Genomic DNA, 19,907 nt, shown 5'->3' with positions numbered 1-19,907 from the left:
CTCGAGGGGCCTGAGGCACTAGATGAGTACTTTGCATCTGTCTTCACCATGAAAGATGCTGCCCAAGTCATAGTGAAAGAGTAGGTGGTTGACACACTGGATGGGATAAAAATTGATAAAGAGGAGATGTTAGAAAAGCTGACTGTTCTTAAGGTGATAGGTCACCAGGACTGAATAGGATGCATTTGAGAACCCTGAGGGCAGCAAGGGTAAAGATTGTGAAAGCACTGGCCATAATCTTCCAATCCTCCTTAGATACAGGGTGGTTTCAGAAGACTGGAGAATTGCAAATAGAGTCATAGAGTTATACAGCACAGAAACAGGCCCTTTGGCCCACCGTGTCCATGCTGGCCATCAAGCTCCTATCTATTCTAGTCCCATTTTCCAGCACTTGGCCCATAGCCTTGTATGCTATGATGTTTCAAGTGCTCATCTAAATACTTCTTAAATGTTGTGAGGGTTCCTGCCTCTACCACCCCTTCAGGTAATGTGTTCCAGATTCCAACCACCCTCTGGATGAAAAATGTTTTCTTCAAATCCCCTCTAAACCTCCTGCCCCTTACCTTAAATCTATGGCCCCTGGTTATTGACACCTCCGCTAAGGGAAAAAGTTTCTTCCTATCTACCCTATCTATGCCCCTCATAATTTTGTATAACTCAGTCAGGTTCCCCCCTCAGCCTTCTCTGCTCTAAGGAAAACACCCTGGCCTACCAGTCTCTCTTCATAGCTGAAATGCTCCAGCCCAGGCAACATCCTGAAGAATCTCCTCTGCACCCTCTCCAGTGCAATCACATCTTTCCTATCATGTGGTGACCAGAATTGTACACAGTACTCCAGCTGTGGCCTAACTAGCGTTTTATACAGCTCCATCATAACCTCCCTGCTCTTATATTCTATGCCTTCCTAACCACCTTATCTACCTGTGCTGTTGCCTTTAGTGATCTATGAACAAGTACACCAAAGTTCATCTGACCTTCTGTACTTCCTAGGGTCCTACCATCCATTGTATATGCCCTTGCCTCGTTAATTCTCCCGAAATGCATCACCTCACACTTCTCAGGATTAAATTCCATTTGTCATTGCTCTGCCCATCTTCCCAGCCCATGTGCAGCACAGTGGCGCAGTGGTTAGCACCGCAGCCTCACAGCTCCAGCGACCCGGGTTCAGTTCTGGGTACTGCCTGTGCGGAGTTTGCAAGTTCTCCCTGTGACCGCGTGAGTTTCCGCCGGGTGCTCCGGTTTCCTTCCACAGCCAAAGACTTGCAGGTTGATAGGTAAATTGGCCATTGTAAATTGCCCCTCATGTAGGTAGGTGGTAGGGAATATGGGATTAATGTAGGATTAGTATAAATGGGTGGTTGTTGGTCGGCACAGACTCGGTGTGCCGAAGGGCCTGTTTCAGTGCTGTATCTCTCTATATCGTCCTGTAATCTAAGGCTTTTTTCCTCACTATTTACGACACCACCAATTTTCGTGTCATCTGTGAACTTACTGATCATACCTCCTAGATTCACGTCTAAATCATTAATGTACACTACAAACAGCAAGGGTCCCAGCACCGATCCCTGCAGTACACCACTGGTCACAGGCTTCCAATTGCAAAAACAACCCTCGACCATTACCCTCTGCCTCCTGCCACTAAGCCAATTTTGGATCCAATTTGCCAAATTGCCCTGAATCCCATGGGTTGTTACCTTAGAAACATAGAAAAATAGGAGCAAGAGTAGGCCATTCAGCCCTTCGAGCCTGCTCCGCCATTCAATACGATCATGGCTTATCACCCAAACTCAGTAACCTGTTCCCGTTTTCTCCCTGTATCTCTTGATCTCATTAGCCCCAAGGACTATATCTACCTCTTTCTTGAATATATTTAATGATTTGACCTCAACTGTTTTCTGTGGTAGAGAATTCCACAGGTCCACCACTCTCTGGGTGAAGAAATCTCTCCTCATTTCAGTCCTAAATGGCTTACCCCTTATCCTTAGACAGTGACCCCTGGTCCTGGAATCCCCCGCCATCGGGAACATCCTTCCTGCATCTAGTCTGTGCAGTCCTGTTAAAATTTTGTAGGTTTCTATGAGATCCCCTCTCATTCTTCTAAACTCTAGTGAATACAAGTCTAATCGACCTAATCTCTCTTCATACGTCAGTCCTGCCATCCCAGGAATCTTGACCAATCTCCCATGCGGGACCTTATCAAAAGCCTTACTGAAGTCTATGTAGACTACATCAACTGCCCTACCCTCATCTACACACCTAGTCAATGACTCAAAAAATTCAATCAAATTTGTTAGACATGATCTCCCCTTGACAAGGCCATGCTGACTATCCTTGATTAATCCCTGCCTCTCCAAGTGGAGATTAATCCTGTCCCTCAGAATTTTTTCCAATAGTTTCCCTACCACTGATGTTAGACTCACTGGCCTGTAATTACCTGGTTTATCCCTTCTACCCTTCTTGAATAATGAAACCACATTCGCTGTCCTCCAGTCCTCTAGCACCTCTCCTGTGGCCAGCGAAGATTTGAAAATTTGTGTAATAGCCCCTGCAATCTCCTCCCTTGTCTCACATAGCAGCCTGGGATACATCTCACCTGGGCCTGGGGATTTATCCACTTATAAGCCCGCTAAAACAGCTAATACCTACTCCCTTTCAATGCTAATTTGTTCAAGTCTATCACAATCCCCCTCCTTGATCTCTACACCTACATCGTCCTTCTCCATAGAGAACACAGATGAAAAGTAATCATTTAAAACCTCACCTATGTCCTCCAGCTCCACACACAGATTGCTACTTTGGTCCCGAATGGGCCCTACTCTTTCCCTGGTTATCCTCTTGCCCTTAATGTATTTATAAAACACCTTGTGATTTTCCTTTAACTTGCCCGCCAGTGTTTTTTCATGCCCCCTCTTCGCTCTCCTAATTACTTTTTTTAAGTACCCCACTACACTTGCTTTACTCCTCTAGGGCCTCCGCTGTTTTCAGCCCTCAGAATCTGCCATAAGCCTCCTTTTTTTTTATCCAATCCTCTATATCAATTGATATCCAGGGTTCCCTGGACTTCTTGGTCCTACCCTTCACCTTTACGGGAACATATTGGCCCTGAACTCTCACTATTTCCTTTTTGAATTACACCCTTGTTTAAAACAGGGTGCAAGGATAAATCCAGAAATTATAGGCCAGTCAGTTTAACTTAGGTAGTGGAAAAGTTTTTAGAAATGATAATCTGGGAAAAAAATTAATAGCCACTTGGATAAATGTTGATAATTAAGGAAAGCTAGCACAGATTTGTTAAAGGCAAACCATGTTTAACTAACTTGGTTGAGTTTTTTGATGAGCTAACAGAGAGGGCTGATGAGGATTATGGTGCACATGGACTTCCAAAAAGCATTTGATAAAGTGCCACATAACAGCAATCTTGCCAGCAAAATTGAAGCCCATGGGAAAAAAGGGACAGTGGTAGTATGGATACGAAGTTGGCTGAGTGACAGTAGTGGTGAATGGTTGTTTTCCAAAGTGGAGAAAGGTATGCAGTGGACTACTGCTTTTCTTGGTACATATTTATGACCTAAACTTGGGTGTACAGGGCACAATTTCAAAATCTGTGAATTACACAAAACTTGAAAGTATTGTGAACTGTGAGGAGGCTAGTGATAGACTTCAAGAGGACATAGACATGCTGGTGGAATGGGTGGAGAGGACACATGAAATTTAATACAAAGAAGTGTGAAGTGGGGGGGAGGGGGAGACGGTGGCGTACTGGTATTGTCACTGGACTAGTAACCCAGATACCCAGGTATTGCTCTGGGGACATGGGTTCGAATCCCACTACACTCAATTAATAAATCTGGAATTTAAAAGCTAGTCTAATGATGGCCATGAAACCATTGTCGATTGTTGTAAAAACCCATCTGGTTCACTAATGTCCTTTAGGGAAGGAAATCTGCTGTCCTTACCTGGTCTGGCCTACATGTGACTCCAGATCCACAGCAATGTGGTTGACACTTACATGCCCTCGAAATGGCCTAGCAAGCCACTCAGTGCAAGGGCAATTAGGGATGGGCAATAAATGCTGGCCTGGCCTGCGACGCCCACATCCCATGAAAGAATAAAAAAAACTTGGTAGGATGAATGAGGGTATAATTCTAAAGGGGTGCAGGAACAGAGAGAGATCCAGGGGGACATGGGCACAAATCCTTGAAGGCGGCAGGGCAGGTTGAAAAAGTGGTTAAAAAGGCATAGGGGATCCTGGACTTTATGAATAGAGGCCATAGAGTACAAAAGCAACAAAGCCATGATGAACCAGGGATGAGACACTTCTATTACGTGGATAGATTGGACAAGCTGGGGTTGTTCTCCTTTGAGAAGGTTGAGAGGAGATTTAATAGAGGTGTTCAAAATCATGAGTGATCTAGGCGGAGTAGATAGAGAGAAACTTTCCATTTGGGGGAAGAGTCAAGAACCAGGAGGTCACTGTTATAAGGTGAATGGCAAAAGAATGGATGTGTGCAAACACCTTTTTATGCATCAAGTGGTTCGCATCTGGAATGCACTGCCTGAAGTGTGGTGGAGGCAGATTCAATTGTGGCTTTTAAAAGGGAATTGGATAAGCACCTGAAGGGAAACATTTGCCATGCGACAGGGAAAGGGTGGGGGACTGGGACTAGCTGAGCTGCTCTTACAGAGCGCCAGCATGGACACGATGGGCCAAATGGCCTCCTTCTGTGCTGTAACCATTCTATGATTCTGCGGTCATCTGCCCTAATATCTCCTGATGTGGTTGCATGTCAAATTTTGTATGATAATCGCTCCTGTGATGTGCCTTGGGATGTTCTACTTGTCAAGATTATTATTGCTGCTATAATTCGATAAACTAACCGAACAGCACAGGCTGGATATCATCACCAGATCCTCAGGTGGAAGGAGAGTACACTAAACCACTATTGTCCTATCCTGATCCAAACATTGTTGAGCATTAAACTTTGTGCCAGCTGCTTGGCTGCAGTCCAACAGACATCTGTTGCAAGACACAGAGCGCCTGCAGCCTGACCCTGAGCAAGTGGAGCTAATCTAGAAAGCTGCACAAAGACGGGGCAAGAGAGAAACAAGTATTGTTACCTGTACAAACCCAGAAGTCGTATTTTCTTCATCAGGGCGTAGTACTGGTTGTGCTGTGGATACCAATCATATACCTCTTTCTGCAGTGCCAGTGGCTGCTCGCTGAACAGCTTCACTACCTTCATCGACTGGTCATCAGTGGGTCGAGCGACCTCCTGAAAAATCTGTGCACTGAGTCGTACCATGCGCCGCGCATAATTGGACAGCGTCGACATCACAGCTTCAGGAGTACGAGAGCAGTCAGTCCTTGCAAGGGAAATAGCAGTACAACATGACAGAGCTTCCCAAAAGGCATATTTTACCATCCCATGAAACGCCTGAGACCACTCACACTTAATTCCAGCATAATACAGAGACAGACCTTTACCCACAGGTATTGTACCCCAGTGTAAAACTGTGACAGACCTTTACCCACCAGTATTGTAGCCCAGTGTTATACAGTGACAGACTTTTACCCACCAGTACTGTACCCCACTGTTATACAGTGACAGACCTTGACCCACCAGTATTGGATCCCAGTTTTATACAGTGACAGACCTTTACCCACCAGTATTGTATCCCAGTTTTATACAGTGACAGACCTTTACCCACCAGTATTGTATCCCAGTTTTATACAGTGACAGCCCTTTACCCACCAGTATTGTATCCCAGTTTTATACAGTGACAGACCTTTACCCACCAGTATTGTATCCCAGTTTTATACAGTGACAGCCCTTTACCCACCAGTATTGTATCCCAGTTTTATACAGTGACAGCCCTTTACCCACCAGTATTGTATCCCAGTTTTATACAGTGACAGACCTTTACCCACCAGTATTGTATCCCAGTTTTATACAGTGACAGCCCTTTACCCACCAGTATTGTATCCCAGTTTTATACAGTGACAGCCCTTGACCCACCAGTATTGTATCCCAGTTTTATACAGTGACAGACCTTTACCCACCAGTATTGTATCCCAGTTTTATAGTGACAGCCCTTTACCCACCAGTACTCTACCCCAGTGTGATACAGTGACAGACCTTTACCCACCAGTATTGTATCCCAGTGTTATACAGTGACAGACCTTTACCCACCAGTATTGTATCCCAGTTTTATACAGTGACAGCCCTTTACCCACCAGTACTCTACCCCAGTGTGATACAGTGACAGACCTTTACCCACCAGTATTGTATCCCAGTGTTATGCAGTGACAGACCTTTACCCACCAGTATTGTACCCCAGTGTTATACAGTGACAGACCTTTACCCACCAGTATTGTACCCCAGTGTCATACAGTGACAGACCTGTACCCCAGTGTTATACAGTAACAGATCTGTACCCCAGTGTTAGACAGTGACAGACCTGTCCCCACCAGTACTGTACCCAGTGTTATACAGTGACAGACTTGTACCCCAGTGTGATACAGTGACAGACCTTTACCCACCAGTATTGTATCCCAGTGTTATGCAGTGACAGACCTTTACCCACCAGTATTGTACCCCAGTGTTATACAGTGACAGACCTTTACCCACCAGTATTGTACCCCAGTGTCATACAGTGACAGACCTGTACCCCAGTGTTATACAGTAACAGATCTGTACCCCAGTGTTAGACAGTGACAGACCTGTCCCCACCAGTACTGTACCCATGTTATAGTGACAGTACTGTACCCACCAGTACTGTACCCTAGTGTTATAGTGACAGACCTGTCCCCACCAGTACTGTACCCGTGTTATACAGTGACAGACCTGTACCCCAGTGTTATACAGAGAAAGACCTGTCCCCACCAGTACTGTACCCCAGTGTTATAGTGACAGACCTGGACCCCAGTGTTATACAGTGACAGACCTGTCCCCACCAGTACTGTACCCCAGTGTTACACAATGACAGACCTGTACCCACCAGTACTGTACCCCAGTGTTATACAGTGACAGACCTGTACCACCAGTACTACACCCCAGTGTTATACAGTGACAGACCTGTACCATCAATACTGTGCCCCAATGTTATACAGTGACAGACCTGTACCCACCAGTACTATACCCCAGTGTTATACAGTGACAGACCTGTACCCACCAGTAGTGTCCCCCAGCATCATACAGTGACAGACCTGTACCACTGGTACTGCACCCCAGTGTTACACAGTGACAGACCTGTACCATCAATACTGTACCCCAGAGTTATACAGTGAAAGAACTGTACCCACCAGTATTGTACCCCAGTGTTATACAGTGACAGACCTGTACCCCAGAGTTATACAGTGAAAGACCTGTCCCCACCAGTACTGTACCCCAGTGTTATACAGTGACAGATCTGTACCCACCAGTACTGTACCCTAGTGTTATACAGTGACAGACCTGTACCTACCAGTACCGTACACCAGTGTGATACAGTGACAGACCTGTACCCCAGTGTTATACAGAGAAAGACCTGTCCCCACCAGTACTGTACCCCAGTGTTACAGTGACAGACCTGGACCCCAGTGTTATACAGTGACAGACCTGTCCCCACCAGTACTGTACCCCAGTGTTACACAGTGACTGACATGTCCCCACCAGCAGTGTACCCCAGCATTATACAGTGACAGACCTGTACCACTGGTACTGCACCCCAGTGTTACACAGTGACAGACCTGCACCATCAATACTGTACCCCAATGTTATACAGTGACAGACCTGTACCCCAGATTTATCCAGTGAAAGACCTGTCCCCACAAGTACTGTACCCCAGTGTTATACAGTGACAGATCTGTACCCACCAGTACTGTACCCCAGAGTTATACAGTGACAGACCTGTACCCACCAGTACCGTACACCAGTGTTATACAGTGACAGACCTGGACCCAGCGGTACTGTACCCCATGTTATACAGTGAAAGAACTGTACCCACCAGTACTGTACCCCAGTGTTATACACTGACAGACCTGTACCCCAGAGTTATACAGTGAAAGACCTGTCCCCACCAGTACTGTACCCCAGTGTTATACAGTGACAGATCTGTACCCACCAGTACTGTACCCTAGTGTTATACAGTGACAGACCTGTACCCACCAGTACCGTGCACCAGTGTTATACAGTGACAGACCTGGACCCAGCGGTTCTGTACCCCGTGTTATACAGTGACTGACCTGTAACCACCAGTACTGTGCCCCAGTGTTACACAGTGACAACAGTGTTACATAGTGACTGAGTGTCCCCACCAGTACTGTACCTCAGTGTAATACAGTGACACACCTGTACCCCAGTGTTATCCAGTGACAGACCTGTACCCACCAGTACTGTACCCTAGTTTTATACAGTGACAGAGCTCTCCACACCAGTACTGTACCCAGTGTTATACAGTGACAGACCTGTAGCCAGCTGTATTGTACCCCAGTGTTATCCAGTGACAGACCTGAATCCCAGTGTTATACAGTGACAGACCTGAACTGTACCCCACTGTTACACAGTGACAGTAGTGTTACATAGTGACTGAGTGTCCCCACCAGTACTTTACCCCAGTGTTATACAGTGACAGACCTGTCCCCACCAGTACTGCACCCCAGTGTTATACAGTGACAGACCTGTCCCCACCAGTACTGTACACCAGTTTTATACAGTGACAGAGCTGTCCCCACCAGTAATGTACCCAGTGTTATACAGTGACAGACCTGTACCCAGCTGTATTGTACCCCAGTGTTATAGTGACAGACCTGTATCCCAGTGTTACACAGTGACAGACCTGTACCCACCAGATCTGTACTCCAGTGTTATACAGTGACAGACCTGTATCCACCAGTACTGTATCCCAGTGTTATTAAGTGACAGACCTGTCCCCACCAGTACTGTATCCCAGTGTTATACACTGACTGACCTGTACGCACCAGATCTGTACTCCAGTATTATACAGTGACAGACCTGTACCCACCAGTACTGTATCCCAGTGTTATACAGTGACAGACTTGTACCCACCAGTACAGTACCCCAGTGTTATACAGTGACAGACCTGTACCCCAGAGTTATACAGTGAAAGAACTGTACCCACCAGTATTGGACCCCAGTGTTATACAGTGACAGACCTGCACCCCAGTGTTACACAGTGACAGATCTGCACCATCAATACTGCACCCCAATGTTATACAGTGACAGATCTGTACCCACCAGTACTGTACACCAGTGTTATACAGTGACAGACCTGGACCCAGCGGTACTGTACCCCATGTTATACAGTGAAAGAACTGTACCCACCAGTACTGTACCCCAGTGTTATACAGTGACAGACCTGTACCCCACAGTTATACAGCGAAAGACCTGTCCCCACCAGTACTGTACCCTAGTGTTATACAGTGACAGATCTGTACCCACCAGTACTGTACCCTAGTGTTAGACAGTGACAGACCTGTACCCACCAGTACTGTACCCTAGTGTTATACAGTGACAGACCTGTACCCACCAGTACCGTACACCAGTGTTATACAGTGACAGACCTGGACCCAGCGGTACTGTACCCCAGTGTTACACAGTGACAATAGTGTTACATAGTGACTGAGTGTCCCCACCAGTACTGTACCTCAGTGTAATACAGTGACAGACCTGTACCCCAGTGTTATACAGTGACAGACCTGTACTGTACCCCAGTGTTACACAGTGACAGTAGTGTTACATAGTGACTGAGTGTCCCCACCAGTACTGCACCCCAGTGTTATACAGTGACAGACCTGTCCCCACCAGTACTGTACACCAGTTTTATACAGTGACAGAGCTGTCCCCACCAGTAATGTACCCAGTGTTATACAGTGACAGACCTGTACCCAGCTGTATTGTACCCCAGTGTTATAGTGACAGACCTGTATCCCAGTGTTATACAGTGACAGACCTGTACCCACCAGATCTGTACTCCAGTGTTATACAGTGACAGACCTGTATCCACCAGTACTGTATCCCAGTGTTATTAAGTGACAGACCTGTACCCACCCGTACTGTATCCCAGTGTTATACAGTGACAGACCTGTCCCCAGCAGTACTGTACCCCAGTGTTATCCAGTGACAGACCCGTCCCCAGCAGTACTGTACCCCAGTGTTATACAGTGACAGACCTGTCCCCATCAGTTCCGTACCCCAGTGTTATACAGTGACAGACCTGTACCCACCAGTACTGTACTCCAGTGTTATTCAGTGGCTGACCTGTACCCACCCGTACTGTATCCCAGTGTTATACAGTGACAGACCTGTACCCACCAGTATTTCTTCTTTGATATCCTTGCCTCGGGAGACAATGGGTAAGCGCCTGAAGGTGGTCAGTGGTTTGTGGAGCTGCGCCTGGAGTGGCTAGAAAGGTCAATTCTAGAGTGACAGGCTCTTCCACAGGTGCTGCAGAAAAATTTGATTGTCGGGGCTGTTACACAGTTGGCTCTCCCCTTGCCCTTTTGTCTTTTTTCCTGCCAACTGCTAAGTCTCTTGGACTCGCCACACTTTAGCCCCGCCTTAATGACTGCCCGCCAGCTCTACAGAACGCTGGCAACAGACTCCCACGACTTGTGATCAATGTCACAGGACTTAATGTTGCGTTTGCAGACGTCTTTGAAGCGGAGACATGGACGGCCGGTGAGTCTGATGGCAGTGGCGAGCTCGCTGCACAATGTGTCTTTGGGGATCATGCCATCTTCCATGCGGCTCACATGGCGCACCCACCAGTACTGTATCCCAGTGTTATACAGTGACAGACCTGTACCCACCAGTACTGTACCCCAGTGTTATACAGTGACAGACCTGTATCCACCAGTACTGTACCCCAGTGTTATACAGTGACAGACCTGTACCCACCAGTACTGTACCCCAGTGTTATACAGTGACAGACCTGTATCCACCAGTACTGTACCCCAGTGTTATACAGTGACAGACCTGTACCCACCAGTACTGTATCCCAGTGTTATACAGTGACAGACCTGTACCCACCAGTACTGTATCCCAGTGTTATACAGTGACAGACCTGTACCCACCAGTACTGTACCCCAGTGTTATACAGTGACAGACCTGTATCCACCAGTACTGTACCCCAGTGTTATACAGTGACAGACCTGTACCCACCAGTACTGTATCCCAGTATTATACAGTGACTGACCTGTACCCCCAGTACTGTATCCCAGTGTTATACAGTGACAGACCTGTCCCCACCAGTACTGTACCCGTGTTATACAGTGACAGACCTGTCCCCACCAGTACTGTCCCCCAGTGTTATACAGTGACAGACCTGTACCCCAGTGTTATACAGTGACAGACCTGTTCCCAGCAGTACTGTACCCCAGTGTTACAGTGACAGACCTGGACCCCAGTGTTATACAGTGACAGACCTGTCCCCACCAGTACTGTATCCCAGTGTTATACAGTGACAGACCTGTACCCACCAGTACTGTATCCCAGTATTATACAGTGACTGACCTGTACCCCCAGTACTGTATCCCAGTGTTATACAGTGACAGACCTGTACCCACCAGTACTGTATTCCAGTATTATACAGTGACTGACCTGTACCCCCAGTACTGTATCCCAGTGTTATACAGTGACAGACCTGTACCCACCAGTACTGCACCCCAGTGTTAGACAGTGACAGACCTGTCCCCACCAGTACTGTACCCGTGTTATACAGTGACAGACCTGTACCCCAGTGTTATACAGTGACAGACCTGTCCCCACCAGTACTGTACCCCAGTGTTATACAGTGACAGACCTGTACCCCAGTGTTATACAGTAACAGACCTGTCCCCAGCAGTACTGTACCCCAGTGTTATACAGTGATTGACGTGTCCACACCAGTACTGTACCCCAGCGTTATACAGTGACAGACCTGTACCATCAATACTGTACCCCAGTGTTATACAGTGACAGACCTGTACCCCAGTGTTATACAGTAACAGACCTGTCCCCAGCAGTACTGTACCCCAGTGTTATACAGCGAAAGACCTGTACCCACCAGTACTGTACCCCAGTGTTATACAGTGATTGACGTGTCCACACCAGTACTGTACCCCAGCGTTATACAGTGACTGACCTGTACCATCAATACTGTACCCCAGTGTTATACAGTGACAGACCTGTACCCACCAGTACTGTACCCTAGTGTTATACAGTGACAGACCTGTACCCACCAGTACCGTACACCAGTGTTATACAGTGACAGACCTGGACCCAGCGGTACTGTACCCCGTGTTATACAGTGACTGACCTGTACCCACCAGTACTGTACCCCAGTGTTACACAGTGACAGTAGTGTTACATAGTGACTGAGTGTCCCCACCAGTACTGTACCTCAGTGTAATACAGTGACACACCTGTACCCCAGTGTTATGCAGTGACACACCTGTACCCACCAGTACTGTACCCAGTGTTATACAGTGACAGACCTGTAGCCAGCTGTATTGTACCCCAGTGTTATACAGTGACAGACCTGAATCCCAGTGTTATACAGTGACAGACCTGTACTGTACCCCAGTGTTACACAGTGACAGTAGTGTTACATAGTGACTGAGTGTCCCCACCAGTACTGTACCCGTGTTATAAAGTGACAGACCTGTCCCCACCAGTACTGTACACCAGTTTTATACAGTGACAGAGCTGTCCCCACCAGTAATGTACCCAGTGTTATACAGTGACAGACCTGTACCCAGCTGTATTGTACCCCAGTGTTATAGTGACAGACCTGTATCCCAGTGTTATACAGTGACTGACCTGTACGCACCAGATCTGCACTCCAGTATTATACAGTGACAGACCTGTATCCACCAGTACTGTATCCCAGTGTTATACAGTGACAGACCTGTACCCAGCTGTATTGTACCCCAGTGTTATAGTGACAGACCTGTATCCCAGTGTTATACAGTGACAGACCTGTACCCACCAGATCTGTACTCGTGTTATACAGTGACAGACCTGTATCCACCAGTACTGTATCCCAGTGTTATTAAGTGACAGACCTGTATCCACCAGTCCTGTATCCCAGTGTTATACAGTGACTGACCTGTACGCACCAGATCTGCACTCCAGTATTATACAGTGACAGACCTGTATCCACCAGTACTGTATCCCAGTGTTATACAGTGACAGACCTGTACCCACCAGTACTGTATCCCAGTGTTATACAGTGACAGACTTGTACCCACCAGTACAGTACCCCAGTGTTATACAGTGACAGACCTGTACCCACCAGTACTGTACTCCAGTGTTATACAGTGACTGACCTGTACCCACCCGTACTGTATCCCAGTGTTATACAATGACAGACCTGTACCCACCAGTATTTCTTCTTTGGTATCCTTGTCTCGGGAGACAATGGGTAAGCGCCTGGAGGTGGTCAGTGGTTTGTGGAGCAGCGCCTGGAGTGGCTATAAAGGTCAATTCTGGAGTGACAGGCTCTTCCACAGGTGCTGTAGAAAAATTTGATTGTCGGGGCTGTTACACAGTTGGCTCTCCCCTGCGCTTTTGTCTTTTTTCCTGCCAACTGCTAAGTCTCTTCGACTCGCCACACTTTAGCCCCGCCTTAATGACTGCCCACCAGCTCTACAGAACGCTGGCAACAGACTCCCACGACTTGTGATCAATGTCACAGGACTTAATGTTGCGTTTGCAGACGTCTTTGAAGCGGAGACATGGACGGCCGGTGAGTCTGATGGCAGTGGCGAGCTCGCTGCACAATGTGTCTTTGGGGATCCTGCCATCTTCCATGCGGCTCACATGGCGCACCCACCAGTACTGTATCCCAGTGTTATACAGTGACAGACCTGTACCCACCAGTACTGTATCCCAGTGTTATACAGTGACAGACCTGTACCCACCAGTACTGTATCCCAGTATTATACAGTGACAGACCTTTACCCACCAGTACTGTATCCCAGTGTTATACAGTGACAGACCTGTACCCACCAGTACTGTACCCCAGTGTTATACAGTGACAGACCATAACCACCAGTACTGTACCCCAGTGTTATACAGTGACAGACCTGTACCCGCCAGTACTGTATCCCAGTGTTATACAGTGACAGACCTGTACCCACCAGTACTGTATTCCAGTGTTATACAGTGACAGACCTGTACCCACCAGTACTGTATCCCAGTATTATACAGTGACTGACCTGTACCCCCAGAACTGTATCCCAGTGTTATACAGTGACAGACCTGTACCCACCTGTACTGCACCCCAGTGTTAGACAGTGACAGACCTGTCCCCACCAGTACTGTAACCGTGTTATACAGTGACAGACCTGTACCCCAGTGTTAGACAGTGACAGACCTGTCCCCACCAGTACTGTACCCCAGTGTTATACAGTGACAGACCTGTACCCCAGTGTTATACAGTAACAGACCTGTCCCCAGCAGTACTGTACCCCAGTGTTATACAGCGAAAGACCTGTACCCACCAGTACTGTACCCCAGTGTTATACAATGATTGACGTGTCCACACCAGTACTGTACCCCAGCGTTATACAGTGACAGACCTGTACCATCAATACTGTACCCCAGTGTTATACAGTGACAGACCTGTACCCACCAGTACTGTACCCTAGTGTTATACAGTGACAGACCTGTACCCACCAGTACCGTACCCCAGTGTTATACAGTGACAGACCTGAATCCCAGTGTTACACAGTGACAGACCTGTACTGTACCCCAGTGTTACACAGTGACAGTAGTGTTACATAGTGACTGAGTGTCCCCACCAGTACTGTACCCCAGTGTTATAAAGTGACAGACCTGTCCCCACCAGTACTGTACACCAGTTTTATACAGTGACAGAGCTGTCCCCACCAGTAATGTACCCAGTGTTATACAGTGACAGACCTGTACCCAGCTGTATTGTACCCCAGTGTTATAGTGACAGACCTGTATCCCAGTGTTATACAGTGACAGACCTGTACCCACCAGATCTGTACTCGTGTTATACAGTGACAGACCTGTATCCACCAGTACTGTATCCCAGTGTTATTAAGTGACAGACCTGTATCCACCAGTCCTGTATCCCAGTGTTATACAGTGACTGACCTGTACGCACCAGATCTGTACTCCAGTATTATACAGTGACAGACCTGTATCCACCAGTACTGTACCCCAGTGTTATACAGTGACAGACCTGTCCCCACCAGTACTGTACCCCAGTGTTATACAGTGACAGACCTGTACCCCAGTGTTATACAGTAACAGACCTGTCCCCAGCAGTACTGTACCCCAGTGTTATACAGCGAAAGACCTGTCCCCACCAGTACTGTACCCCAGTGTTATACAGTGACAGACCTGTACCCCAGTGTTATACAGTAACAGACCTGTCCCCAGCAGTACTGTACCCCAGTGTTATACAGTGATTGACGTGTCCACACCAGTACTGTACCCCAGCGTTATACAGTGACAGACCTGTACCATCAATACTGTACCCCAGTGTTATACAGTGACAGACCTGTACCCCAGTGTTATACAGTAACAGACCTGTCCCCAGCAGTACTGTACCCCAGTGTTATACAGCGAAAGACCTGTACCCACCAGTACTGTACCCCAGTGTTATACAGTGATTGACGTGTCCACACCAGTACTGTACCCCAGCGTTATACAGTGACTGACCTGTACCATCAATACTGTACCCCAGTGTTATACAGTGACAGACCTGTACCCACCAGTACTGTACCCTAGTGTTATACAGTGACAGACCTGTACCCACCAGTACCGTACACCAGTGTTATACAGTGACAGACCTGGACCCAGCGGTACTGTACCCCGTGTTATACAGTGACTGACCTGTACCCACCAGTACTGTACCCCAGTGTTACACAGTGACAGTAGTGTTACATAGTGACTGAGTGTCCCCACCAGTACTGTACCTCAGTGTAATACAGTGACACACCTGTACCCCAGTGTTATGCAGTGACACACCTGTACCCACCAGTACTGTACCCAGTGTTATACAGTGACAGACCTGTAGCCAGCTGTATTGTACCCCAGTGTTATACAGTGACAGACCTGAATCCCAGTGTTATACAGTGACAGACCTGTACTGTACCCCAGTGTTACACAGTGACAGTAGTGTTACATAGTGACTGAGTGTCCCCACCAGTACTGTACCCGTGTTATAAAGTGACAGACCTGTCCCCACCAGTACTGTACACCAGTTTTATACAGTGACAGAGCTGTCCCCACCAGTAATGTACCCAGTGTTATACAGTGACAGACCTGTACCCAGCTGTATTGTACCCCAGTGTTATAGTGACAGACCTGTATCCCAGTGTTATACAGTGACTGACCTGTACGCACCAGATCTGCACTCCAGTATTATACAGTGACAGACCTGTATCCACCAGTACTGTATCCCAGTGTTATACAGTGACAGACCTGTACCCAGCTGTATTGTACCCCAGTGTTATAGTGACAGACCTGTATCCCAGTGTTATACAGTGACAGACCTGTACCCACCAGATCTGTACTCGTGTTATACAGTGACAGACCTGTATCCACCAGTACTGTATCCCAGTGTTATTAAGTGACAGACCTGTATCCACCAGTCCTGTATCCCAGTGTTATACAGTGACTGACCTGTACGCACCAGATCTGCACTCCAGTATTATACAGTGACAGACCTGTATCCACCAGTACTGTATCCCAGTGTTATACAGTGACAGACCTGTACCCACCAGTACTGTATCCCAGTGTTATACAGTGACAGACTTGTACCCACCAGTACAGTACCCCAGTGTTATACAGTGACAGACCTGTACCCACCAGTACTGTACTCCAGTGTTATACAGTGACTGACCTGTACCCACCCGTACTGTATCCCAGTGTTATACAATGACAGACCTGTACCCACCAGTATTTCTTCTTTGGTATCCTTGTCTCGGGAGACAATGGGTAAGCGCCTGGAGGTGGTCAGTGGTTTGTGGAGCAGCGCCTGGAGTGGCTATAAAGGTCAATTCTGGAGTGACAGGCTCTTCCACAGGTGCTGTAGAAAAATTTGATTGTCGGGGCTGTTACACAGTTGGCTCTCCCCTGCGCTTTTGTCTTTTTTCCTGCCAACTGCTAAGTCTCTTCGACTCGCCACACTTTAGCCCCGCCTTAATGACTGCCCACCAGCTCTACAGAACGCTGGCAACAGACTCCCACGACTTGTGATCAATGTCACAGGACTTAATGTTGCGTTTGCAGACGTCTTTGAAGCGGAGACATGGACGGCCGGTGAGTCTGATGGCAGTGGCGAGCTCGCTGCACAATGTGTCTTTGGGGATCCTGCCATCTTCCATGCGGCTCACATGGCGCACCCACCAGTACTGTATCCCAGTGTTATACAGTGACAGACCTGTACCCACCAGTACTGTATCCCAGTGTTATACAGTGACAGACCTGTACCCACCAGTACTGTATCCCAGTATTATACAGTGACAGACCTTTACCCACCAGTACTGTATCCCAGTGTTATACAGTGACAGACCTGTACCCACCAGTACTGTACCCCAGTGTTATACAGTGACAGACCATAACCACCAGTACTGTACCCCAGTGTTATACAGTGACAGACCTGTACCCGCCAGTACTGTATCCCAGTGTTATACAGTGACAGACCTGTACCCACCAGTACTGTATTCCAGTGTTATACAGTGACAGACCTGTACCCACCAGTACTGTATCCCAGTATTATACAGTGACTGACCTGTACCCCCAGAACTGTATCCCAGTGTTATACAGTGACAGACCTGTACCCACCTGTACTGCACCCCAGTGTTAGACAGTGACAGACCTGTCCCCACCAGTACTGTAACCGTGTTATACAGTGACAGACCTGTACCCCAGTGTTAGACAGTGACAGACCTGTCCCCACCAGTACTGTACCCCAGTGTTATACAGTGACAGACCTGTACCCCAGTGTTATACAGTAACAGACCTGTCCCCAGCAGTACTGTACCCCAGTGTTATACAGCGAAAGACCTGTACCCACCAGTACTGTACCCCAGTGTTATACAATGATTGACGTGTCCACACCAGTACTGTACCCCAGCGTTATACAGTGACAGACCTGTACCATCAATACTGTACCCCAGTGTTATACAGTGACAGACCTGTACCCACCAGTACTGTACCCTAGTGTTATACAGTGACAGACCTGTACCCACCAGTACCGTACCCCAGTGTTATACAGTGACAGACCTGAATCCCAGTGTTACACAGTGACAGACCTGTACTGTACCCCAGTGTTATACAGTGACAGACCTGTACCCACCAGTACTGTACCCCAGTGTTATAAAGTGACAGACCTGTCCCCACCAGTACTGTACACCAGTTTTATACAGTGACAGAGCTGTCCCCACCAGTAATGTACCCAGTGTTATACAGTGACAGACCTGTACCCAGCTGTATTGTACCCCAGTGTTATAGTGACAGACCTGTATCCCAGTGTTATACAGTGACAGACCTGTACCCACCAGATCTGTACTCGTGTTATACAGTGACAGACCTGTATCCACCAGTACTGTATCCCAGTGTTATTAAGTGACAGACCTGTATCCACCAGTCCTGTATCCCAGTGTTATACAGTGACTGACCTGTACGCACCAGATCTGTACTCCAGTATTATACAGTGACAGACCTGTATCCACCAGTACTGTACCCCAGTGTTATACAGTGACAGACCTGTCCCCACCAGTACTGTACCCCAGTGTTATACAGTGACAGACCTGTACCCCAGTGTTATACAGTAACAGACCTGTCCCCAGCAGTACTGTACCCCAGTGTTATACAGCGAAAGACCTGTACCCACCAGTACTGTACCCCAGTGTTATACAGTGATTGACGTGTCCACACCAGTACTGTACCCCAGTGTTATACAGTGACAGACCTGTACCATCAATACTGTACCCCAGTGTTATACAGTGACAGACCTGTACCCACCAGTACTGTACCCTAGTGTTATACAGTGACAGACCTGTACCCACCAGTACTGTACCCTAGTGTTATACAGTGACAGACCTGTACCCACCAGTACCGTACACCAGTGTTATACAGTGACAGACCTGGACCCAGCGGTACTGTACCCTGTGTTATGCAGTGACTGACCTGTACCCACCAGTACTGTACCCCAGTGTTACACAGTGACAGTAGTGTTACATAGTGACTGAGTGTCCCCACCAGTACTGTACTTCAGTGTAATACAGTGACACACCTGTACCCCAGTGTTATACAGTGACAGACCTGTACCCACCAGTACTGTACCCTAGTTTTATACAGTGACAGAGCTCTCCACACCAGTACTGTACCCAGTGTTATACAGTGACAGACCTGTAGCCAGCTGTATTGTACCCCAGTGTTATACAGTGACAGACCTGAATCCCAGTGTTACACAGTGACAGACCTGTACTGTACCCCAGTGTTACACAGTGACAGTAGTGTTACATAGTGACTGAGTGTCCCCACCAGAACTGTACCCCAGTGTTATACAGTGACAGACCTGTCCCCACCAGTACTGCACCCCAGTTTTATACAGTGACAGAGCTGTCCCCACCAGTAATGTACCCAGTGTTATACAGTGACAGACCTGTACCCAGCTGTATTGTACCCCAGTGTTATAGTGACAGACCTGTATCCCAGTGTTATACAGTGACAGACCTGTACCCACCAGATCTGTACTCCAGTGTTATACAGTGACAGACCTGTATCCACCAGTACTGTATCCCAGTGTTATTAAGTGACAGACCTGTATCCACCAGTCCTGTATCCCAGTGTTATACAGTGACTGACCTGTACGCACCAGATCTGTACTCCAGTATTATACAGTGACAGACCTGTATCCACCAGTCCTGTATCCCAGTA

General features: G+C 47.6%; 1 protein-coding gene across 1 annotated transcript in view; it reads right to left on the bottom strand.

The window, feature by feature from the left end:
* The window catches only part of mrps33 (mitochondrial ribosomal protein S33), a 64,631-nt gene that overhangs the window by 8,815 nt on the left and 35,909 nt on the right, over positions 1-19,907 (bottom strand). The window contains exon 2 of the mRNA XM_068051073.1: positions 5,119-5,364. Coding sequence (XP_067907174.1) covers positions 5,119-5,333 — 215 coding nt within the window. The 5' untranslated portion in view covers positions 5,334-5,364. The remainder of the gene's footprint in view (positions 1-5,118; positions 5,365-19,907) is intronic.

This window comes from Heterodontus francisci, chromosome 18 (assembly GCF_036365525.1).
Source record: "Heterodontus francisci isolate sHetFra1 chromosome 18, sHetFra1.hap1, whole genome shotgun sequence".
NCBI classification, from domain to species: domain Eukaryota; kingdom Metazoa; phylum Chordata; class Chondrichthyes; order Heterodontiformes; family Heterodontidae; genus Heterodontus; species Heterodontus francisci.
Note: the sequence above shows the minus strand (reverse complement) of the source record. Positions and strands in the feature narration are given on the sequence as shown.